This window comes from Myxine glutinosa, chromosome 7, assembly GCF_964187855.1.
Source record: "Myxine glutinosa chromosome 7, kmMyxGlut1.1, whole genome shotgun sequence".
NCBI classification, from domain to species: Eukaryota; Metazoa; Chordata; class Myxini; order Myxiniformes; family Myxinidae; genus Myxine; species Myxine glutinosa.
In genome coordinates, this window is record NC_136267.1 from 142287807 (window position 1) to 142313613 (window position 25807).

At 42.6% G+C, this 25807-nt stretch overlaps 2 protein-coding genes across 7 annotated transcripts in view; both read right to left on the bottom strand.

Annotated features, from left to right (window-relative positions):
• Nucleotides 1-1639: 1639 nt before the first annotated feature.
• The window catches only part of PMS1 (PMS1 homolog 1, mismatch repair system component), an 88957-nt gene continuing 64789 nt past the window's right edge, over nucleotides 1640-25807 (bottom strand). The window contains exons 11-16 of one of the 6 annotated variants that reach the window (XM_078782374.1): nucleotides 23071-23264; nucleotides 10117-10247; nucleotides 9826-9986; nucleotides 6125-6289; nucleotides 4511-4585; nucleotides 1640-2191 (exon numbers count right to left, since the gene is read on the bottom strand). In XM_078782374.1, the coding sequence (XP_078638500.1) occupies nucleotides 2165-2191; nucleotides 4511-4585; nucleotides 6125-6289; nucleotides 9826-9986; nucleotides 10117-10247; nucleotides 23071-23264 (753 nt within the window). In that variant the 3' untranslated portion in view covers nucleotides 1640-2164. Of the gene's footprint in view, nucleotides 2192-4510; nucleotides 4586-6107; nucleotides 6290-6611; nucleotides 6758-9825; nucleotides 9987-10116; nucleotides 10248-23070; nucleotides 23265-25807 lie in introns of those variants that run through there. The other 5 variants (XM_078782372.1, XM_078782375.1, XM_078782373.1 and 2 more) reach the window with 5 other exon arrangements.
• LOC144893014 (uncharacterized) lies at nucleotides 23922-24902 on the bottom strand. The gene is made up of 3 exons (XM_078782379.1): nucleotides 24727-24902; nucleotides 24490-24522; nucleotides 23922-24349 (listed from the first exon to the last, which is right to left on the bottom strand). The coding sequence occupies exons 1-3, from the start codon at nucleotides 24778-24780 to the stop codon at nucleotides 24053-24055; spliced, it is 384 nt and encodes a 127-aa protein (XP_078638505.1). The 5' UTR covers nucleotides 24781-24902; the 3' UTR covers nucleotides 23922-24052.

Here is a 25807-nt window from a genome sequence, read left to right on the forward strand (position 1 = left end):
GAACTCATACCAGAGTTGATTGTGCTAAGGAACACAAGATGAACAATCTTATTTGGTACCTTGTGGAACACTCACAGCAAGGACTCCCAATCAGAAAGCACACTTTGGTATTTCACCCTTTATCAGTTTGTCAGAAAGTCAGCAACCCATGGTACAAACTCATTTTGAACTCCTAATTCAATTAACTTGGTGAGGGCAACAGTATGATAGATGGAATCCAAAGCCTTTGAAAAATCTGCAACAGTAAGATTACCAACCCACTGTATCTGGTTTATCAAGGCCCTTATAACATTCATGCAACATTTCAATCAAACAATGTGTGATCAAAGGGTTCTCTCTAAATCTAAATCTAAAAAGGGTCTAAATGGCCTCTAAAGGTGGTTTTTATAATGTGTGATCAAAGACCCCTTGATAATCCCATACTGATAACGGTCATTAACATATATAATATTGTCTTGCATCCATTTGACAACAAATCTCTTGCACAGAGATATCAAGAAGATGGGTCTTAACTTTGTGACAACAGCTGGCTTCATCAGGGACTCCTCTTCATGGTGGTTGTACCCCCTCCAACGTAAGTCGGGGGCCAAATCTTCCCCATTCTTCCCTGCTGTCCGGATTTGTCAGGGTAGCACAGTCACGGTCAGTTCCGATCGGACGGAAGCCAAACAGTTCAATCTTGGTTTCATCAGACCACAGAATCTTGTTTCTCACAGTCTGAGAGTCCTTTAGGTGCTTTTTTGCAAACTCCAAGCGGGCTGTCATGTGTCTTTCACAGAGGAAAGGCCTCCTTCTGGCCACTCTTCCATAAAGCCCAGATCGGTGGGGTGTTGCAATGATGGTTGTCCTTCTGGAAGTTTCCCCTCCCATCTCCACAAAGGATCTCTGGAGCTCAGCCAGAGTGACCATCGGGTTCTTGGTCACCTCTCTTACCAAGGCCCTTCTCCCCCGATTGCTCAGTTTGGCCGGGCGGCCAGCTCTAGGAAGAGTTCTGGTTGTTCCAAACTTCTTCCATTTAAGAATTATGGAGGCCACTGTGCTCTTGGGAACCTTCAATGCAGCAGAATTTTTTTTGTAGGCTTCCCCAAATCTTTGCCTCGACACAATCCTGTCTCAGCTCTGCAGGCAGTTCCTTCGACCTCATGGCTTGGTTTTTGCTCTGATATGCATTGTCATCTGTGAGACCTTATATAGACAGGTGTGTGCCTTTCCAAATCATGTCCAATCAATTAAATTTACCACAGGTGGACTCCAATCATGGTGTTGAAACATCTCAAAGATGATCAAGAGAAATGGAAGGCACCTGAGCTAAATTTCAAGTGTCAGAGCAAAGGGTCTGAATACTTATGTCAATGTGATATTTCAGTTTTTTCTTTTTAATAAATTTGCAAAACTTTCTCAAATCCTGTTTTCCCTTTGTCATTATGGGGTATTGAGTGCAGATTGATGAGGGAAAAAATGAATTTAAACGATTTCTGCATAAGGCTGCAACATAACAAAATGTGAAAAAAGTGAAGGGGTCTGAATACTTTCTGAATGCACTGTATATTCTTTCATGGCCAAAAATATTGGCACCCTTGCACGTTTTGCAAATAATGCACCATTTCTTCCAGAAAATTGTTGAAATAAAAAAAATATATTGGTATCCACATATGTATTTATTTGGTTTGCAGTGGAACAAAACAAAAAGCTGAAAAAATTACTAAATCTTAAGCTTATTCCACACAGAAATCCTAAAATGGGCCGGACAATATTATTGGCACCTTTGAGAGGTTGTTAGAAATTATTAAATTTCAAGCAGGTAATTATCCTTTTCTTTGGAAATGAACTCACCTACGGTGAGTTGCAGGTACCTGCAATGTAAAAATCACTCATTCAACCAGTTTGAATAGAGAAAAGTAGTAATTCTGCTGTATTGTTTTGAAAGAAAACCAGAGAATTGTCTGAGGAGGTCAGACACAAGATTGTAGCCAAGCATGGACAATCACAATGCTACAAGTCCATCTCCTGAGACCTTGATGTTCCTGTGACCACCACACGCAATGTTATCAGGAAGTTTAAGGCCATTGGCACTGCAGCCCACCTCCCTGGACGTGGCCACAAGAGAAAACTTGATCGAAGATTGCAGCGAAGGATTGTTCGAATGGTGGAGAAAGCACCTCGATCAACTGCCAAACAGATTCAAGCTGACCTTCAGACACAAGGTATGACAGTTTCAACTCGCACCATCCATCACCAACTCAATACAACAACAACAACATGCATTTTAAGGCCATTGTCCCTGCTAGAGCGGGGGTTAGCCTTGCGGTCCCCATGACAATCTTCTCCATTTTGCCCTATTTCCTGCATCTCTCCTTGTTAACCCCCTTGCCCGCATTTCTTCTTCCACCATCTTTAGCCCAGTCTTTCTCGGTCTTCCCCGTCCTCTACTTCCTTCTACATTAATTTCCATCACTCTTCTCAACCGGTCACTTTCATCCTTCCTCAACACATGACCAAACCATCTCAACCTGCTCCTCTCCACAGCATCAATCACAGGCTCTATTCCCATCATCTTTCGCAATTCATCATTTGTCTTCCTCTCTCTCAACGATACTCCGCACATCCGTCGAACCATTCGCATTTCCACCCTTTCCAACCTTCGTTGCTGCTCTACATTCATTACCCATGTCTCGCTCCCATAAATCATAACACTTCTCACACATGCAGCATACACCTTTCCCTTCAGCTTCAACGACACTCCCCTCATCATCAGCACGCCACTCAGTTCCCAAAACTTCTTCCATGCACATCTCACTCTAGCAACCGTTGCCGAGTCAACTCAATGAAACATCACCAACTCAATGAAAGGGGGTTATACGGTAGGAGACCCATGACGATCCCACTGCTGAGAGAGAGACATAAGAAAGCCCGACTGGAGTTTTCCTGAAAAAAAAAAACCTGAACAAACCAAAATCCTTCTGGGAGAATGTCCTGTGGACAGATGAGGCAAAATTAGAGCTTTTTGGAAAAGCAAATAATCTCTATGTTTACAGAAAACAAAATGAAGCCTTCAAAGAAAAGAACACCTTCCCTATAGTCAAACATGGAGGAGGTTTAGTGATGTTTTGGGGTTGCTGTGCTGCCTCTCGCACTGGGTGCCTTGAATGTGTGCATGGCATCATGAAATCAGGAGATTACCAAGGCATTTTGGAGCGCAATGTTCAACCCAGTGTCAGAAAGCTGGGTCTCTGTCTAAGGTCATGGGTCTTGCAGCAGGACAATGACCCCAAACACACTTCAAAAAGCACCCAGGAATGGTTCAAGATAAAACAATGGACTGTTCTGAAGTGGCCAGCAATGAGTCTCGATCCAAATCCTATTGAACAACTGTGGGGAGATCTGAAAACAGCAGTTGGGAGAAGGCACCCTTCAAATCTGGGAGAACTGCAGCAGTTTGCAGAAGAAGAGTGGGCCAAACTGCCAGGAGAGAGGTGTAGGAATCTCATTCATGGCTAGAGGAAGTGCTTGACTGCAGTTATTTTGTCCAAAGTCTGTGCTACCAAATATTAAGTCAAGGGTGTCAATAATTTTGTCGATGCCATTTCATTTTATTTTCTGATTTAAAAGGATATATTAAGTTTTGAATCAAAAACAAAGGTTCTGTAATATTAACAGTGAAATAAAGAATTGTGGAGACCAAATACTTTGGTCATTTTAAACTTATTTTTCGAGAAAATTGTGAGTTATTTGAAAAAAGTGCAAGGGTGCCAATATTTTTGGCCACGACTGTACACACACACACACACACACACACACACACACACACACACACACACACACACACACACACACACACACACACACACACACACACACACACACACACCATATTTTGACGAAAAACATCAATTTTATTGCAGTTTTTGGGTCCTAGCTGAGAGTACTGGTGTTGACGTTTCTTCAATAACAGTAAGAAATATGTTTTTGCAAAGTGGTCTTCACAGATGTGTAACTGCCCAAAAACTATGCTTCAGGAAGAATGATAACCAAGCAAAAAGGCTGAAAGAAGCAGCAGAAATGAAACGGCGGGATGACCAAATGCGGAGGAAAGCAGTCTGTCCTCTTTGCTGTTGAGACGGACTTAGAAGTTATTAATATAAAGTGCAGGAAAGAATCAACAGCATGGAATGATTATGAATGAGAGCAATAACTTGGCTATTCTGGCAGCAATTACTGCTGTGATATTGAAAGTCAAACAGACAGAGTTATAGGGCAACAGAGGTATAAACATAAAAAGCACTCAAAGAGGAAAATAAATCCACACACAATAAACAAATCATCCTATCAACCATTCATTTTAAACCATTTCCTCAGTGTGACCCCATTTAAAAATCTTTAAATTATTGCAACTCCAACATCGTGCACAGACAAGATCAACATTTGAAAATATCGTATTATAACAGATGTTTTAAACTGAAAAAAATGAATTTCATCATGCACTAGTGTGACACATTGGCTTGAGCATTACCACATAACCTGGGGTGCAGTGGTGCCGGAGCACCCTGGAGCACCGTTCCGCCACCTCAATCCATCCGAAGCAGAGCTAAGGTCCGCAACAGTAAAAAAATAAAAACAAAAAAGACCCAGATGAAAATTGAATAAACTGCATTCATTTTCAAACTAAAATTGGTCAACATTGTTTATTTACTCACTTCTTGGATGCTATCATTCATTTTTCTCCATTTACATTTAAAAGAACGTATTCAATTGTCCCTCTAAAACATTTGGTGGGTTTAAATGTTGGACTCGGTGGCCTCGATAATGCCGAACCTACTCGTGAACGATTTACATGTACTTTTTAGCATCGAATATTCGCCAATGCTGTGGATGGTTTGCATGTGAACAATTTCCGACTTCCCATTATGCATTTGCCACTTTGTTTTGACAGTTCTGATAAGCCCCCTCCCCCCAGCCCCCACCACAACCTCCCTGCAGTTATCCTTTCTCATCACACCCTCATTCCTTCACTCATTCTTCCCTCCATCCCCTCATCTTCCTTTGCTCCCTCAAGGTGATGGAAACAGACAGTGTCTCTCTGTTCTCTTCAAAAGAGACTGATGTCGTGCACTAGATGAGGGTGGCAGGCCCCTTTAGCATGTATAAGACTACATATAGCTAAATATTTTGAGTTTTTTTTTCCTTTCAAAATGTTCGTTTTGTGTTACTTAAAGTTTGTGTACAAATGCATAGATTCACGCTACTGTAATCTGAAAATGAATTGTTTTTTTGTTTTGTTTTTTTAGGGTGGAAGTTGGGGGTGCGTACTATACACGGGTGCGTATTATACACCGGTATATACGGTATTTTATTTATCACTCATTTTTGTGGAATGAAATGGTTAGTGTAATGTTAAACTTGATGTGACGATAGATTTGGCGATGACCGCCGACACATTTTTGCAGGGTTTCCAGGTACCTCAATATTTGCCACGACACCACTGAAAACAACTGCTCGAAGTTTGGTTTGTGGTGGAGATGGCACACCACATCGCAGAGGGTAGCATTGGGATTGTTGGTATGTCTCGATGGAGCACCGGGCTGGCTAAGCTATTTAAGTGGAAACATCCCTTGGAGGTGGTCTGTTTCCACATATGGTGGTTTCACACATAAGAAATTGAAGTTGTTGTCGTGATACCACAATGCCACCCGTTTTTTATTATAGCACGATAAAAACCACCCTCCAAGGTGCCTTCACAACCAATTATTTTTACCATCGCTACCCTAGATGAGGCAGCTGGGTAGAAAGCCAAATTAACACAAAGTGAAACAGCCTATGCAATCAGCAAATCAACACAACATTTTTTCCTGATCTGCAACATTATGCAAGCTCACCACTTATACTGTACAAAACCTCTTCACTTCGTTTCCAATATCTCAAGCCATCCCCACCCATATCCCCATCCACTTCTAATTTATAATACACACTTCAATGCATCATTCATCAAGCTTTCCATGATACTGAATAGTCCACAAAAAGGAAGAAAAACACAAATGAAAATACAATGAATACACACAATGGTTGTACATGATCATCAGAGGTCAGAGAAAAGAGTGCATTTTGCCTACAGGCCTTTAGTTTCCACCTCACTGTCTTTAGGCAGATCAGCAAAGTGATGGAAGAATGGCAATCCATGTAGACAGCGGCGACAATCTGCTGGCAACACATTGGACATCCTCTGCAGCTTTTCTATGATCTCATCCTCAGGTAATCTGGCAGGCACTTGTCTCGCCATCCTCACGGCTTCACCCTGAATATATGCGAAAGTTGGACATATGCAGGAACCCAGAACAATCCGCTTGCCATCTACATCACAATTATAGTTTTGCAGCTCCAGAAGAGTCAAATACACATTCACTCATAAGTAAACAGTAACAGTTAGATCCTCATTGGTTGAAATTCTTCCAAACCTCATTTTGCAGGACATATGATACCCTACAAAGAAAAAATATTCTGCTTTTCTTGAATCAATCAGATGAACTATTCTCGGGGGAAGTCAGAAAAATTGACAACACTGGTTCCAAAATGTAGATACCCTGTAAGTACTTTAATATGGCTGTCAGGATGGCATTGAGGTACTCACACTCCCCTCTAAGATGTCTAGCAAGGGGTTTGAATCTCGGCCCGGATATAAACCGTCATCCCGTTGTTTCATAGGCAGGGTGATTCATCAATGTATGTGCTGTCCCTCGGATGGACGTTCAGCTGGATGTCCCATCTGCCGGAATTAGTTGGGGGACGTTAGAGTTCCCACTCTGTCCTTCACGAAAGGTAGGCAAGCTATCGTCGGCACCCTCAACAAATTACAGTCACGTGAAAAAGTAAGTACACCCCATGTAATGTTTTGACTTTTTCAACATACAGCTATTTGATCTTCATTTCAACAATATTGATCGATAAAGGTGAAAAAATATAACAAATATCATGAAACATTTACATTTTGTAGTCCATTGTATAATTCAAATAAACATAAATGCAAATTTCGCATGTGGAAAAAGTAAGTACACCCCATGAAATGTTTTAAAAATCTTTTTAACATATGTGGACATATCAATATTTGATCTTCATTGAAACAGTATCTACAGATAAAGGTGATCTAATTGAACAAAAAACAATGACAAATTGACTTTGCAATAATTTATTCAACAAAAAGTTAACAGAGATGTCATTTCCTTCTGTGGAAAAAGTAAGTACACCCTTGGCTCTAATAGGTGGTATTGCCCCCTTTGGCAGAAACAACCTCAAGTCGGCGTTTCTTATAACTGTCTACCAGTCTCTGACATCGACTGGGAGAAATTTTTGCCCACTCCTCCATGCAGAATTCTTTCAGCTGTGCGATGTTTGAGGGGTTTCTTGCATGCACAGCTCATTTCAAATCCCCCCACAAGATCTCGATGGGATTTAGATCCGGGCTTTGACTTGGGCATTCCAGAAACCTCCATTTCTTTATTTTCAGCCATTCCTTGGTGGATTTACTGGTATGTTTAGGGTCAATGTCATGTTGCAATGTCCACCTTCGGTTGAGCTTCAACTTTCTGACAGATGGCCTCACATTATCCTCAAGCACCCTCTGGTACAATTAAGAATTCATAGTGGATTCAATGATGGTGAGCTGCCCAGGCCCTGATGCAGCAAAGTTGCCCCAATCCATAATATTACCACCACAATGCTTTACAGTTGGTATCAGGTTCTTGTGGTCAAATGCTGTCTTTGGTTTTTGCCAAACATGTCTTCTGGTACTGCGGCCAAATAGCTCTACCTTTGACTCATCTGTCCAGAGCACATTGTTCCAGAAGTGCTGGTCTTTGCCGAGGATCAAATTTGTGCAGCCTCTTTCTAATGGTAGACTCGTGCACTTTGACATCAACAGTGGCAAGAGCTACCTGTAGGTCCCGTGATGACATTCTGGGGTTCTTAGAGACTTCTTTCAGCATCTTGCGGTCTGCTCTCGGGCTGAACTTGCTGGGGTGGCCTGGCCTGAACAAGTTGGCAGTTGTTTGGAATCTTTTCCACTTGTGGATGATCTTTCGGACAATCGAATGATTGATTTCAAATTGTTTGGAGATCTTTTTAAACCCCTTCCCAGACTCGTAGGCATCTATAACCTTCTTTCTGAAGGCTTCAGAAAGCTCTTTTGATCTAGGAATGGTGACGCCGCACACTTCAACAACAAAGAGCAAACCAAACTAAATGTCTGAGGTTTAAATAAGACAGGTTCCTCCAAGATCCTCTCTAACGATGTTCTAATCATTTGCACCTGAGCTGGTGCACCTGATTCTAATTTTAGGTATTTGAAGTAGTGATAAATATAGGGGTGTACTTACTTTTTCCACATGCGAAATATGCATTTATGTTTATTTAAATTATACAATGGACTACAAAATGTAAATGTTTCATGATATTTGTTATATTATATCACCTTTATCTATCAATATTGTTGAAATGAAGATCAAATAGCTGTATGTTGAAATATGTTGAAAAAGTCAAAACTTTACATGGGGTGTACTTACTTTTTCACGTGACTGTACATATTCCTGCCTTAACCACCAGACGGCACTGCATCAGTGGCACCGCCACACTCCCAGCAGTGATGCAACCAGCAGCCACAAGATGCACACAAATTAATGAATGACTACATGAGTGATTTTGTTGTAACTATACCATGGAAGAACTACTTCAGAAGACCTTATCAACCATTATCAAAAAATTATACTGAAATTGAATAAAAGACGAATCTAAGGTACCTTTATCAGTGTGGCACCAATGGTATTATATTTAGAAATGAATCTCAGAATGAGAAAGGAAAAGAGGGAAAGTATGGCAGGTAGGGACAAAGAAATGTGCACATAACGACATTAAAACAATATATAAAACTTTCAGCTTCCAGATCAAAAGATTATATTATGAGGGCATTGCTGAAAGGATGAACTACCGCTTCAGTAACGACAATGAACATTGGATAACGATACATGATACTACACATGCATCAATGTTTCTTCCATGGGTACTACTGTAGATAGTTTCCCATCACTACAAAAAGTAGTTCACTTTAATTTCTGCAGAAGAAATACCAAACCCTGAATCAAGGCTTCTTGTAGCAACCTTTAAAATGTTGCTCATTTTTCACTCCATAAAGTCTACCCACACCAGAATAATCAATTCCGGCACAATGCCACTGTCTTTACTTCACTACTTCAACTCTACTCAGTTACTCAGTCAGCAGGAAGTGATCAAGAACGGATTATTTTCACAATTATCACTGCAAACACTTTCTCCCTGACATCCACAAATTTGCCATTATTCGTGTCAAAAGGTTGATTAGATGTACAGTACCTCCAAACATGAGAATTGGGTGAAATCATGAAGAAGAAAAAGAAGAAGAAGAAGAGCCATTTTCCCCCGCAGAGCGGGGGTTCGCCTTTTTCGGGCACCGAGCCCCATTTTTGAAGCAATGTTTTTATGGCCAGATGCCCATCCTGCCACCAAACCTTTTGGTTGCATTTTGCAACACACAGGGAAGTACCAGTGAGCTGGTACTCAATTTGCCGACCTCAGAAGGGTGACAGGCTGAGTCAACCCCCCTGGCGTTAATTCAGCGATCGACCGGGATTCGAACCCAGGATCCTAGGATCCCAAGCTGGCACCCTAACCGCTAAGCCAACACCAGGCTATAATTGGGTGAAATCATGTTGAAGCTAAATTGAATGAGGAAGTAGATTGACTAGAAAATCTCCAACAACCCCTCAATAGAGTACAAATGAAACCAGGTGCCCCTGAGAAACGTACTTGAAGATAGTTGATGATCTTGCGAGGTCGACAGGCATGTGCAGAGTTAGCATGCTGGTCTACGATGGCCTCGAGCACCTCTCGCAGGTCGGCAAGCCCATAGAATGCCACACAGGTGGCTAAGGCTGCCAGCTCCAATCCCACTACACTGCCTGAACTATCTAAAAGGAAGGTAGCAATGAAGATCTCAAAGTAGTTAGGAAAGGCTATTTTAGTGGTAAGAATCAAAATAATGTAAAGGAAGTGAGACTCAATGATCGATAAAAGAACTCTCACTCCCAATCCAAACACCTTCAAACTTGCGGATGCGGAAGCCATTGTTCACAAGTCGCTGGTCCGTAATGTAAGGCACAAAGTCAGGGGGCAACTGTTCCGTTTTCAGGGCACACAGTGCATCCATGTAGCGTGATCCACCCAGGACACTGCTCCCCTCACCAAAAAAACCGTGGTTAAATGAACAAAAAGCTCTTATTAAATAATGCTATCAGAAATAAAAACCCAGCCAAGAGGAAAGAGACATTCTAATAAATTGGCCACAAGTATCAGAATGTCAATGAATAATAACATTCATCACTGGCACTTTATATGAAACCATCTTTCTTCTCTGACATTTCACAAATGACATCTCAAAGATCTTTCTCTCTGGGGGCTGTTAATGCAAAAGCAAATCATTCTCACTTTATATCTCTATCTCTGTCATATACACCCGTGAAGACGGTGAACAGCAGGCTAATTCCACACAGATCAACAAAGACGAACCCAGCGATAATATATTTAAAACTCAGCCCAATCGGACATGAATGCACATTTTTATACCATCACTATAACTACATAATACTTTACACGTGAAATTACATTGTTATATATACGGTACACACTTTCTTGGCAAGCAAATACGTGCTTCTTTTACAGCAATGTTTTTTAACCAACCCAACATTTGAGTGATCTAACAATATAAACAAGAAAAAGAGCAATCAGAGATTGCAGACCCTCACCAGGATGTATTTCCAGTGTTTTCTAAGGCTTTTGTGTTTAAACAAATATGGCGGCCGAACCACGTGACCGATGACGTCATCATGTTTTTTTTTTTTCAAAACTTATTTATTCCTAGATTATGCTCAAGAAATTTCATCTTGATCGGATGAAGTTTTGTACTTGTCGAATTATGACGTCATAATGGAGGCACCTATGACATCATCATTAACATATTTTATTCCCCATGGAGAGTTTACAATGAGCCATGTCTCAATTTTTTCTTTTCAGCACTTTCGGAGATATAGAGGTGCAAAGTTTTTTGGTTTTTCCAAGATGGCGGCCGAACCACGTGACCGATGACGTCATCATTATAATATTTTTTCTCCACCAGTTTATGCCGACATGGCGCTCAATAAATTTCATCTTAAACTAGAACGGTACTTGGTAGAGCGCATACCTCTGCCAGGCTGAACAGTTTCCGTTTTGTGTTCCAATGATAGGGTTGTTTCCACTGATATAATCGGGTTGTTCTTGTGAATACCCAACTCGTCCACCAAGTTTCGGCAGAATCCGTCCACAACGTTTTGAGATATCCAGCTATATATCGTTTTTGGCCCAAACTCTCAATGGTGAAGAATCACTTAAAAAGTTCTCGTATCCAAATCCGGATCTTCACCAAAATGGAATCAATTCGTCCTTGTCACACACACAACCTGTCCACCAAATTTCGTCCGAATCCGTCCACAACTTTTTGAGATATTTTGCTCACAACATTCGGTCGTTGACATGACATCCCTGGTGTTGGGCTAGCGGCTAGGGTGCCGGCTTAGGATCCTGGGATCCTGGGTTCGAATCTCGGTCGATCGCCGAATTAATGCCAGGGGGGTTGACTCAGCCTGTCATCCTTCCGAGGTCGGCTAATTGAGTACCAGTTCACTGGTAATTCCCTGTTTGTCGTTGAAGGCGGCAAAAAGGGTTGGCGTCAGGAAGGGCATCCGGCCGTAAAACATTGCTTCAAAAAGGGGATCAAAAAACAACAACTACCACGGTCCCCGAAAAAGGCCAACCCCCGCTTTGCGGGGAAAAATGGCCTCTAAACGGTGGTTTATTCGGTCGTTGAGGTAATAAAGAATGCAAATCGAGCTCATAAGAACAAGGTTTATCGACATTTGTTCATGTATGCTTGCATTGTGAACATGGCTTAACGATCCAAATCGCAGTGTTACGGATCGTGGAGGCTGTTCTCGAGTTATAAATGTACAAAAAGGGGCAAGGTGATTAATGGGTGGGGTGTGTGGGGGAGAGGGATAGAGAATCTCTACACATAGTACCATATGGGTCACACACACAAATGGAGCAGTGTGCAATAGTCATGCGTCAATTTTATAAACATCAAACTTAGACAATAGTTTCTGACTTCAAATCCTCAATAACAAGTTGTATTATTATGCATAGTTCAATATCTGTTAATATCATGCTTCTTTGCAATGCATTACTTTATATAGCTTGTTGTGAGGATACATTTTATCAAGAACTCAGAATCTTCTCCATGATTGAATAAAACGTTAAATGATTCAAAGCTTATGCACAAAACAAGTTTGTTTTCGAGCAGCATTTCCCAACCTGGAGGAAATTTCCCCCTGGGGGGAATTTTTAGGATTCCAGGGGGGAAACTTATTCCAAGGGAAATACAATATTAGCATTCGTGTAATATTGTGCTTTAGTGAATAAATCTCAAATCTTTAATTATTTTGTTCTTCGACTTTTTACTGAACATAAACATTTATAACATCGTCGGTAAATAAAAATTTATAAACAACTAATTTTTTAAATAAAATTTATATGTGTGAGTGTGTATGTGTCTCTGTGTGTGTGTAGGTTTGCATGTATGTGTATTGTGTAAGGAGTGTGTGGGTGTGTGTGTGTGTTGCTATATTTTTTATTATTATTTATTATGTTATTTATGTTATTAAGCGAATAAATTTTGTGTTTTGGCTACTTTTTTCCTTGTTCATATATATATATATACTAGTGGGGTCACCCGTGGGAATCCCACGGGCATGGACGTGTGTGACATTTCGACATATTGAGTTAGATGCTGCACATTCAATTTTACAAAATGGTTACTGGCAATTCATCAGATCCAGAAATTGTGTAATGAACACAATTTATTTGTTTCACATAATTGTGACCCCACACTCCTCTCCACCTGACACTCTCCTCTCTCCACCCTCACGCCTCTCCAATCCCACTCCTCCTCACACTCCTCTCCAATACCTCCTCACACTCCTCTCCAACTCCTCACACTCCTCTCCAATACATCCTCGCACTCCTCTCCAATACCTCCTCGCACTCCTCTACAACCCCTCGCACTCCTCTACAACCCCTCACACTCCTCTACAACCCCTCACACTCCTCTACAACCCTTCACACTCCTCTACAACCCTTCACACTCCTCTACAACCTCTCACACTCCTCTACAACCCCTCACACTCCTCTACAACCCCTCACACTCCTCGCCAACCCCTCACACCTCCTCGCCAACCCCTCACACTCCTCGCCAACCCCTCACACTCCTCGCCAACCCCTCACACTCCTCGCCAACCCCTCACACTCCTCGCCAACCCCTCACACTCCTCGCCAACCCCTCACACTCCTCTCCAACTCCTCACCCTCCTCTCCAACCCCTCACACTCCTCTCCAACCCCTCACACTCCTCTCCAAGCCCTCACACTCCTCTCCAAGCCCTCACACTCCTCTCCAAGCCCTCACACTCCTCTCCAATACCTCCTCACACTCCTCTCCAATACCTCCTCACACTCCTCTCCGCTCCAATCGGCCCTCACTCTCCGCTCCAATACCTCCTGGCACTCCTCTCCAATCGCTCCTCACTCCCCTCTCCAATCGCTCCTCACTCCCCTCTCCAATCGCTCCTCACTCGCCTCTCCAATCGCTCCTCACTCTCCTCTCCAATCGGCCCTCACTCTCCAACCCCTCGCTCCTCTCCAACCCCTCACTCCTCTCCAATCGCTCCTCACTCTCCTCTCCAATCGGCCCTCACTCTCCAACCCCTCGCTCCTCTCCAACCCCTAACTCCTCTCCAACCCCTAGCTCCTCACTCTCCAACCCCTAGCTCCTCACTCTCCAACCCCTCACTCCTCTCCAACTCCTCGCTCCTCTCCAACCCCTTGCTCCTCTCCAACCCCTAGCTCCTCACTCTCCAACCCCTAGCTCCTCTCCAACCCCTCGCTCCTCTCCAATCCCTCACTCCTCTCCAACCCCAAGCTCCTCTCCAACCCCTCGCTCCTCTCCAACCCCTCGCTCCTCTCCAACTCCTCGCTCTTCTCCAATCCCTCGCTCTTCTCCAATCCCTCGCTCCTCTCCAACCCCTCGCTCCTGTCCAACCCCTAGCTCCTCACTCTCCAACCCCTCGCTCCTCTCCAACCCCTCGCTCCTCACTCTCAAACCCCTCGCTCCTCACTCTCCAACCCCTTGCTCCTCACTCTCCAACCCCTCGCTCCTCTCCAACCCCTCGCTCCTCTCCAACCCCTAGCTCCTCTCCAACCCCTCACTATGCACGTTGCACAGTGGAGAGCATTGTACACAGGGGAGAGGAGGAAAGGATCACATACAGGGAGAGGAGGGAGCATAGGGTGGCAAGTGAAACTTCTACCTTCACTTGCTTGACTTCACTTGATTTGACTTGAGAGAGTGGAGGGTGGAGAGTGGAGAGTGGAGAACCCGCCTTGACTCTTGTTCATTTATAAATTTGAAAGTATCGAAAACACTTCGCTTTACAAAGTAGAAGTGGATTAAAACCAAACGTTATTAATAAATATTGTATTCCATAGTTGGTCGACATTATTATGTACATTTTTGAAGAACTGTATTGTTTAATTACATAGTTGGAAGAGTTGAATCGCCTAAAACAAACTTTGTATGTAACCCCAGGAATATGGAATAATATAATTTGACTTTGGTTCGATCCCGAACTTCAGTATTCATTCGCTGTACTTTTACCAAGTAATAATATAAATAACGTAGTCCTGGGAACGTTTTCTTCTATCCTTCTCCTCTCGTTCCCTCTCATTCTTTTCTCTCATTCTTCTCTCTCACCCTCGTCTCTCATTCCCGTCTCTCATTCTCCTCTCCCATTCTCCTCTCTCATTCTCCTCTCTCATTGTCATCTCTCATTCTCCTCTCTCATTCTCCTCTTTCATTGTACTCTCTCATTCTCCTCTCTCATCCTCCTCTTTCATTGTACTCTCTCATTCTCCTCTCTCATTCTTGTCTCTCATTCTCCTCTCTCCTCTCTCCTTCGCCGTGCCCACTTAACAGTCAACACATTCAAAAGGGATGTTGGAATACATTTTGCCGATTTTCTCAACTTTAGCTGAAACGGAGACTTGAACCATCCTAGCGACTGTGATGGTGAATTAGAGTGGCCTTTGAAAATGTATTTCGTTCTATAAACGGTAACTTTCATTGAATTTTCTTCCTGTTCTTTGAAACCGAGTCACGATTGTTTTATATATCTCGGCATTTTCCCGTCTGTTATTTTAGGCGATTCAGCCTTGAGAACTCGTGCGGAAAAAAACCCAAAAGAAAACAATGATGGAATGAATGCCAGTTCAAACAGGATTACCTTTACTTCCGTATAATAATGATGAATGAAATAATAATGAAGAAATATCTGTCGGCCCGTTTGTGCCGTCCCGTTTGTGGCGACACGTGAACGAAGCTATGCTCCTCTCTCCACATTATTGTGACGACGTATAAATTAAATATTTCATTGTGACGATCGTCATCAAATGGAAAAGTCCGCCACGAATTTTTAATATATCTCGCCATTTTCCCGTCTGTTATTTTAGGCGGTGTATGACCGACCGTGCAGCGATTTAAAAAAAATATATCTTGGCAATTTTTTCAACCGAGTCTAACACTATGTTAGCGACTGTTAAAAATGAAATGATATATCGAATTAGAATTGAAATAAACCTGTGTGAGAGAGAAAGACAGCACGGGCCTAATTAAACAGGCCTCAAAGCTATGCGAGTTAATAAAATGGTGGATATTTGTTTATGAAGCCTCTCCCAGAATGGGTGGAGCTACTCTCTAAACAGAGTAAGCCACACCCCCGGACAGACGGACAGAATCCCCTTCGCCTATTATAATATGTATATATATATATATATATATATATATATATATATATATATATATATATATATATAATATATATATATTGTTGGGGATTTGGGAATTGTGTGTGTAATTTGATGTAAATTTTCCCCTTTTGTATGCTGTAAATATTCCCTGTAAATATCACCCTCCAATTGTAGTGTCAAAGATCAAAGGTCGTCTGTAGTTAGGCCATCGCACACACGTAGCAAATCTATGATTTCCCTCATTAGTTATGTCCTTAGTAAATGTAGTTGAAGGTTCTGTGATCCACTAGTTCATTACGTTGCACCGAATTAAATAAGATAGATCCCTCCGACATGGCATCTTCAAAGTGCCAGGTTTATCCACTTTGCCGCATTTTGACTCCTTTAGCCACTTTGCTGCATTTCATCCCCCGTCCACTTTGCTGCATTTGACTCCATTACGCACGAGGTAACCTCGGAGAAGAAAGGCGTGTCTCCACCTCGTCATCGGGGGGGGGAAAGGAGTCAGCCAAGCGCGAGGAACAAGGCGTGGCTTTGCCAACGCCTCATCAAGAGGGGCGGGATCGGTGAGCCCTCGCACCAATCAAGGCTGAGGCGAGCTCGCCGAGGGGCGGATCCAACGCACGCGGGTTGATCCCAAAAGCACGTCATAAAAGGGCAAGCGCGGGGTTTTATAGGACAGAAGCGGCCACGAATGGTTGCGTGCGCAGGCTGCCTCAACGTGCTGCCCCCTTGCGCTGGAGCTTGCGCCGCCTCGTGTCGTCTTGGGCCCTGCTGACTGCGGAATCAACGCGAGAGAAACCAGCATCACGCCACCGGCCCTGACACCTTCTCGAAGCGACCTCCCTGGACCGTGCCCCGTCCTGCTGGCATTCAATCCAATCGGCCATTTCCCCCGCGTAAGCGTGCCCGTTTGTCCGTCTTTCATGTTGTCTTGGGGTTATAAGTAAGACTGTTCATAGATAAGCTAATAATTTGCACTGTGTCTCCTGCTCTTTCCATTGCCTTGTAAATCATACTCCATTTCTTTTCTGCTTTAGTTGTGTGTAAATAGTAATAAATCCTGTTATTCCCTACTTTGTCTTTTTCTTCTTCATGCCCTTTCGGTCGCTTTAGAGGTTTCCATTATTGCACACCTGTGGCACGATTTGGCCAACGTTACGAATATAAATCGGGTCTAGTCTCGGTAAACGGCTCATGCCGCAGTTCGCTTCGCTCGGCGCAAACATCCATTACGCTGCGGCCGTGAGCGGGGAGTATTTCCTTGCGTACCGGTAGGTGCTGGTCTTTAGGTCATAGGACGGTTGGGCCTAATACCCTACCCAGCGCCGACCGGGCGTGACGTCATACCCCCGGGACCACGTCGGTCAGTCATTAGCGAGGGGATTAATCCCCCCTTCTTAAAGGGGAAGGCCGACGGTGGGATCCGTAACAATATATATATATATATATATATATATATATATATATATATATATATATATATATATATATTGTTGCGGAGATGAGGACTGTATATTTTTTGATTGTGTGCTGTACTATTATTATTATTGTTTATTCTGCGCCCCCCTACCTCCGGAGCTGTGTAAAGGTGAAAGGGCATCCCATAATTAGTCCACAAGCATACACATCAGCCAAGTAATAGAATACCCCTGTTGATAGTTATCTCTTATTCTGTGTTTTAGGGTAAGGCTGTGTCTCCCATTAATTGAAGTACTCCATTGCACCAGTGAAAGAGAATAGATCCCCTTTCATTCCCATCCCCAAAATCCCCATTTCCTTCACATCCCCTTTCGTCATTGCCGAGCCTCGATTGACCATATTACATCCCCTCTCGTCATTGCCGAGCCTCGATTGCCCATATTACCTCCCCTCCAATAACCGCCATTGACCACGAGGCAGGGTCGGAGAAGAAAGGCGTGTCTCCACCTCGTCATAGAGGGGAAGAAAGGCGTGCCCGCCCGTCGTCATCAAGGGCGGAGCCAGAGGGTCGCATGACCAACCAGGGCCGAGGTGAGCACCCCGATGGGCGTGTCCTGAAGGCCGGCGGCTTAATCGCCGGAGGCGTTATAAAGGCGCGCACGCAGGAAGTGAAGAGTGAGTCGGTTGCCAGTAGAGGGTCCGTGAAGAGTTGGTCACAAAGAGTTGGTCACAAAGAGTTGGTCGTCAAGAGAGAGTCGTGAAGAGTCAGTCAGTGGAGTCGGTGGTCAGTTGGTTGCGGTGAGGAGTCGGTGGTGGCGGTCAGTGGTTGCGTTGGTTGCGGTGAGGAGTCGAGGAGGGAGGAGATCAGAAGACAGGAAGGCCTTGAGTTGGACTAAGCAAGAGAGGAAGTTGTTGGACTGGGTGGGACTAAGAAAGAGAGAGAAAGAGTCCTGAAGCTTGTGAGGGAAGGAGAGAGAACCCGTCACACCAACCCCCCAAGCTCCGCGTTGGCTCCACCAAGCGTTCACCTCCACCAAGGCTCCACCAAGCTCCGCGTTGGCTCCACCAAGCGTTCACCTCCACCAAAGCTCCACCAAGCTCCGCGTTGGCTCCACCAAGCGTTCACCTCCACCAAGGCTCCACCAAGCTCCGCGTTGGCTCCACCAAGCGTTCACCTCCACCAAGCTCCGCGTTGGCTCCACCAAGCGTTCACCTCCACCAAGCTCCGCGTTGGCTCCACCAAGCGTTCACCTCCACCAAAGCTCCACCAAGCTCCGCGTTGGCTCCACCAAGCGTTCACCTCCAGCCATCCACCTCCTGCCATTCCTGTCATTCCCCGCGTGAGTCTGTCTTCTGTTTGTTCTGTCCTGGGTTAATTAAGTCTGTATAAGCTAGTATTTTCCCTGTGTCACCTGCGTCTTATGTGCTTGTAAATAAACGTGACTGCTTTCTTTTTGCTTGTGTGTAAATAGTCAATAAATTCAGTAGTATTTCCAAACCTTTCTTTGCCTTCGTTTTCCTCTTTGCATTCGTCGCCTTTGTCTTTTCCCTATTGACTAGCTGCGGTGCGACCCGGCCAACGTTTGGGTGGAATCGGGTGAGTCGGGGATCCTGTTAGGTCGCGGTAATACACCACCGCTCGGTCATCATAACATCTAAACCGCGATCTGTAACAATATATATATATATATATATATATATATATATATATATATATATATATATATATATATATATATATATATATATATAATTATATCTATATCTATATATGTATATATATATATATATATATATATATATATATTATATATATATAATTATATATATATATATAATTATATATATATATATAATTATATATATATATATATATATATATATAATTATATATATATATATAATTATATATATATATATAATTATATATATATATATAATTATATATATATATATATATGAGGGGAGGGGTGGGGGGGGAGGGGAGAGGTGGGGGGGGGGGAGGGAAATCCGGACGGTTGAACTGGTTGAAGGGGGAAACGACAGAAAAAAAGGCTTGGAACCACTGTTTTAGAGAATGAAGAATACCAAAAACAGCAATATCAAGATTGATATCTTGCGTGATATCAAATATCACATGATATCAATATCAAGCGTGATATCAAACAAAACATATCAAGCATCCAATGGCAAAGAGAGAAAGAAGAATAATAAGACTTCAAGGTATAAAGAGAAAGAGGACATTATAATTTGAAGTAAATGAAGAGAAAGACAAAACAAGTAAGAGCAATCAGAGGTTGCAGACCCTCACCGGGACTCTCGTGTCGTGTTTGTAGTTGTCATTTTGTGTGGCGTTTGCGTTTGTGTGGTGTGTAGACGATGCATTGATGATGTAGGTTTATGATCGTACAGTGGACAAACACACCTTTTCGGTTTTGTTGTATCGATTTACATTGCAATCGTATGTACTTTGTAGACGTACATACGTACATACAGTCACGTGAAAAAGTAAGTACACCCCATGTAAAGTTTTGACTTTTTCAACATATATCAACATACAGCTATTTGATCTTCATTTCAACAATATTGAGAGATAAAGGTGATTATAATATAACAAATATCAAGAAACATTTACATTTTGTGGTCCATTGTATAATTTAAATAAACATAAATGCAAATTTCACATGTGGAAAAAGTAAGTACACCCCGACATTTATCACTATTTCAAATACCTAAAATTAGAATCAGGTGCACCAGCTCAGGTGCAAATGATTAGAATATCGTTAGAAAGGATCTTGGAGGAACCTGTCTTATTTAAACCTCAGACATTTAGTTTGGTTTGCTCTTTTTTGTTGAAGTGTGCAGCGTCACCATGCCTAGATCAAAAGAGCTCTCTGAGGCCTTCAGAAAGAAGGTTATATATGCCTACGAGTCTGGGAAGGGATTTAAAAAGATCTCCAAACAATTTGAAATCAATCATTCGACTGTCCGGAAGATCATCTACAAGTGGAGAAGATTCCAAACAACTGCCAACTTGTTCAGGCCAGGCCGCCCCAGCGAGTTCAGCCCGAGAGCAGACCGCAAGATGGTGAAGGAAGTCTCTTGGAACCCTAGAATGTCATTACGGGACCTACAGGTAGCTCTTGCCACTGTTGATGTCAAAGTACACGAGTCTACCATTAGAAAGAGGCTGCACAATTTTGATTTACGTGGGAGGTCTGCCAGGAGGAAACCTTTGCTGTCCAGAAAGAACATCAGGGCAAGACTAAAGTTTGCCAATGAACACCTGGGCAAAGACCAGCACTTCTGGAACAATGTGCTCTGGACAGATGGGTCAAAGGTAGAGCTATTTGGCCACAGTTCCAGAAGACACGTTTGGCGAAAACCAAAGACAGCATTTGACCACAAGAACCTGATACCAACTGTAAAGCATGGTGGTGGAAATATTATGGTTTGGGGCAGCTTTGCTGTATCAGGGCCTGGGCAGCTCACCATCATAGAATCCACTATGAATTCTTCATTGTACCAGAGGGTGCTTGAGGATAATGTGAGGCCATCTGTTGGAAAGTTCAAGCTCAACCGAAGGTGGACCTTGCAACATGACAATGACCCCAAACATACCAGTAAATCCACCAAGGAATGGCTGAAAGGAAAGAAATGGAGGGTTCTGGAATGGCCAAGTCAAAGCCCGGATCTAAATCCCATCGAGATGTTGTGGGGGGATTTGAAACGAGTTGTGCATGCAAGAAACCCCTCAAACATCGCACAGCTGAAAGAATTCTGCATGGAGGAGTGGACAAAAATTTCTCCCTGTCGATGTCAGAGACTGGTAGACAGTTATAAGAAATGCGTACTTGAGGTTGTTTCTGCCAAAGGGGGCAATACCACCTATTAGAGCCAAGGGTGTACTTACTTTTTCCACATGCGAAATTTGCATTTATGTTTATTTAAATTCTACAATGGACTACAAAATGTAAATGTTTCATGATATTTGTTATATTATATCACCTTTATCTATCAATATTGTTGAAATGAAGATCAAATAGCTGTATGTTGAAATATGTTGAAAAAGTCAAAACTTTACATGGGGTGTACTTACTTTTTCACGTGACTGTATTTTATAGATACACTCACGTTATTAATCCATGTACTTTATAGACGTACTCACATACTTAAATAGTACATCCTTTCTTGACTTACCCACATTCTATTGTACATGTTTTATAGGTGTACCCACACTCTAATTGTACATACTTGAGGCACTCAAGTTGGAAAAAAAAATAACGTGAAATACTGGCTACCATCAGGTGGCGTTTGTGACCAATTTTACACAATATGTGAGGACAGACAGATAGACAGACAAACATATGGACCCCAATGCAATAATCTCTCCTCTGGCGAGGGTAAAAAAGGGGAAAATCGATACATACAATCGTTACTTATCCAATCTCAACCAAACTTTACAGGATTAAGGGTCACACAATGGAGGTTGTAGCAACTTCAGTTGCCCCCATCGCCAAGGGGGTTTACCGTATGGAGTGAGTGTACCAGTAAAGAGAAACTGGGAAACGGCAAATGCTTTTTGAAGTTCACATATACAGTGTCTTCAGAAAGTATTCACACCCTTGACTTTTCTCACATTTTGTTGTGTTACAGCCTGAATTCAAAATGGATTAAATTGAGATGTTTTTTTGTCACTGATCGACACATAATACCCCATAATGTCAATGTGGAATTTTTTTTAGACTTTTTTTTACAAAATAATTTAAAATGAAAAGCTGAAGTTTTGGAGTCAATAAGTATTCAACCCTTTGCTATGACACTCCAAATTGAGCTCAGGTACATCCAATTACAGGTGCAAAATCATCCTTGAGATGCCTCAACAACTTTATTGGAGTCCACCTGTGGCCAATTTAATTGATTGGACACGATTTAGAAAGAAACACACCTTTCTATACAAGGTCCATAAGTTGACAGTGCATGTGAGAACAGAAACTCTACCATGGAGTCCAATGAACTGTCCGCAGAACTCCAAGATAGAATTGTGAGTAGGCATAGATCTGGGGAAGGGTATAAAACAATTTCTTGAGTGTTGAAAGTTCCCAAGAGCACAGTGAGCTCCATCATTAGGAAATGGAAAGAATATGGAACTACCCAGACACTTCCTAGAGCTGGCCATCTGACCAAACAGCAACCAGGTAAGAAGGACCATGATCAGGGAGGTGACGAATAACCCAATGACCACTCTGACAGGACTACAGAGTTCCTTGCATGAGATGAGAGAACCTACCGGAAGGACAACAGTCTCTGCAGCACTTGACAAATCTAGACTTGATGAGAGAGTGGCCAGATGGAAGCCACTCCTGAGAAAAAGGCACATGACAGCACGCCTGGAGTTTTAAAAAAAGGCACGTGAAAGACTGAGAACATGAGGCAAAATATTCTGTGGTCTGATGAGACGAAAATTTTACTCTTTGGCATCAAGGTGTGTGAATACTTTCTGAAGGCACTGCATTAACATTCTTGATTGGATTAATCGCTTTGGTGAAAGGACGAATTCAAATGAGAGAAATAATGTGATAATCATTCTTCTCAAATAAAAACAACATCAAATACTATTCCTCGTAATGCTAGACAGCAAGAGCAATCGGGACAGATAAGTTAATATTGTGATATGCACCTTTCAGAGAGGGCCACAGGGGTACCCAGAGGCTCGAGGGGTAGAGCATGACTTTTAATCAAGTTTTGGTAAAGCATCGTCTCCTCCAAGCGGAAGTGGTTTACCAGCAGGAGCCGCCTGCCATCCCTCGCCACCCATGCTCCTCTGCCACCGAGACGACCAACCATGACAATACCTGTGGGTACCCAGCGTTGCTGAAAGAGCAGGTAATGCATGAAAGGAGACAAGAAGTAATGGGCTGTGTGCATAGCTAAATAGCTGGAAATATCATGCTTCTTTGCATGCATTACCTTAAATAGATTGTTGGGAAGATACTTTTTAACAAGAACTCAAAGGGATTTTCTCCTCAAATTAGTGGAATAGCAAGGGTCAGGTATTGAGTGTCTTTCTAGTTGTTGATGCCTCTGCAATTACAACTAGAGCGAATCCCACCGAAAGCAAAGTTGAAAGATGGCAAAAAGTACCACCAGGATTGACCTAATATCAAATTTGGAGTTAAAATTTTGGAGAACTCAGTCGAGAGCATAACTCCACCAGGCAGAACAGTTTACAGTCGTGGCCAAAAATATTGGCACCTTTGCACTTTTTTCACATAATGTACTTTTTTCAAATAATGTACTTTTTTCAAATAATGCACTTTTTTCAAATAATGCACCATTTCTTCCAGAAATTTTTTGAAATAAAAATATATTTTGGTATCCACAAATGTATTTCTTTGATTTGCATTGGAACAAAACAGAAAAAGCTGAAAAAATTAGCAAATCTTAGCTTATTCCACACAGAAATCCTAAAATAGCCCACACAATACTATTGGCACCTTTTAGAAGTTGTTAGAAATAATTAGATTTCAAGCAGGCGATTCTCCTTTACTTTGGAAATGAACTCACCTATGGTGAGTTGCAGGTGTCTGCAATATAAAAAAAAAAATCACTCATTCAACCCGTTTGAATAGAGAAAAGAGTCATTCTGCTGTTTTGTGTCACTATGTACCGCAATGAGCATGGAGACAAGAAAGAAAACCAGAGAATTGTCTGAGTAGGTCAGACAAAAGATTGTAGTCAAGCATGGACAATCTCAAGGCTATAAGTCCATCTCCAGGGACCTTGAGGTTCCTGTGTCCACCATACACAATGTTATCAGGAAGTTTAAGGCCCATGGCACTGTAGCCAACCTCCCTGAACGTGGCCGTAAGAGAAAACTTCATCGAAGATTGCAGCGAAGGATCGTTTGAATGGTGGAGAAAGCACCTCGAACAACTGCCAAACAGATTCAAGCTGACCTGCAGACACAAGGTACGACAGTTTCAACTCGCACCATCTGTCGCAAACTCAATGAAAGGGGGTTCTATGGTAGGAGACCCAGGAGGACCCCACTGCTGAGAGACATCAGAAAGCCTGACTGGAGTTTTCCAAAACACACCTGAACAAACGAAAATCCTTCTGGGAGAATATCCTGTGGACAGATGAGACCAAATTAGAGCTTTTTGGTAAAGCACAGCATCTCTATGTTTACAGAAAACAAAATGAAGCCTTCAAAGAAAATAACACCTCCCCGACAGTCAAACATGGAGGAGGTTCAGTGATGTTTTGAGGTTGCTGTGCTGCCTCTGGCACTGGGTGCCTTGAATGTGTGCATGACATCATGAAATCAGATTACCAAGGCATTTTGGAGCGCAATGTTCAACCCAGTGTCAGAAAGCTGGCTCTCCATCGAAGGTCATGGGTCTTTCAGCAGGACAATGACCCCAAACACACTTCAAAAAGCACCCAGGAATGGTTCAAGACAAAACGCTGGACTGTTCTGAAGTGGCCAGCAATGAGTCCAGATCTAAATCCCATTGAACACCTGTGGGGAGATCTGAAAACAGCAGTTGGGAGAAGGCACCCTTCAAATCTGGGAGAACTGGAGCAGTTTGCACAAGAAGAGTGGGCCAAACGGCAAATAGAGAGGTGTAGGAATCTCATTTATGGCTATAGGAAGCGCTTGACTGCAGTTATTTTGTCCAAAGGTTGTGCTACCAAATATTAAGCCGAGGGTGTCAATAATTTTGTCAGCCATTTCTTTTTATTTTCTGATTTAAAAGGATATATAGAGTTTTGAATCAAAAAACAAAGGTTCTGTTATATTAACAGTGAAATAAGGAATTGTGGAGACAAAATACTTTTTTTTTTTATACTGAATCGAGGCTCGTGAAAGAGCTGACAACCGCGAGGGAAAGACAGTACAGGGGGACCACGAGGGGAAGACAGCACAGAGGGACTGCGAGGGAAAGACAGCACAGAGGGACCGCGAGGGAAAGACAGCACAGAGGGACCACGAGGGAAAGACAGCACAGAGGGACCGCGAGGGAAAGACAGCACAGAGGGACCGCAAGGGAAAGACAGCACAGAGGGACCGCGAGGGAAAGACAGCACAGAGGGACCACGAGGGAAAGACACTTTTGACACCACTACTTTTGTCAATTTCAACTTATTTTTGAGAAAATTGTGAGTTATTTGAAAAATGGGTGCCAATATTCTTAGCCACAACTATATGTTTTGTATCTCACCGATAGGCCAGATCTGGATTCGGACCTGAACCAAAATATAATCGGCTTGTTCTTATCGCCTAACCAACTCATCCATTTTGTTTTCTACCATCATGCTATAATACCGTTTTTAGACCTATCACTCAATGGTGAAGAATCACTTCGATATTTTAAAGTTCGCATATCCGGCTGGATCCGTATTCGGATTTT

Excerpts from the sequence above, each read along its gene's own strand:
- LOC144893014 (XM_078782379.1), bottom strand. The coding sequence starts at position 24,780 with ATGGAGAGCCAGCTTTCTGACACTGGGTTGAACATTGCGCTCCAAAAT. Across the intron at positions 24,523-24,726 it reads TTGCGCTCCAAAATGCCTTG|GATATTCTCCCAGAAGGATT; the intron begins GTAATCTGATTT and ends ATCTGTCCACAG. Across the intron at positions 24,350-24,489 it reads AAGGATTTTCGTTTGTTCAG|GTCAGCTTGAATCTGTTTGG; the intron begins GTGTGTTTTGGA and ends TTGTGTCTGCAG.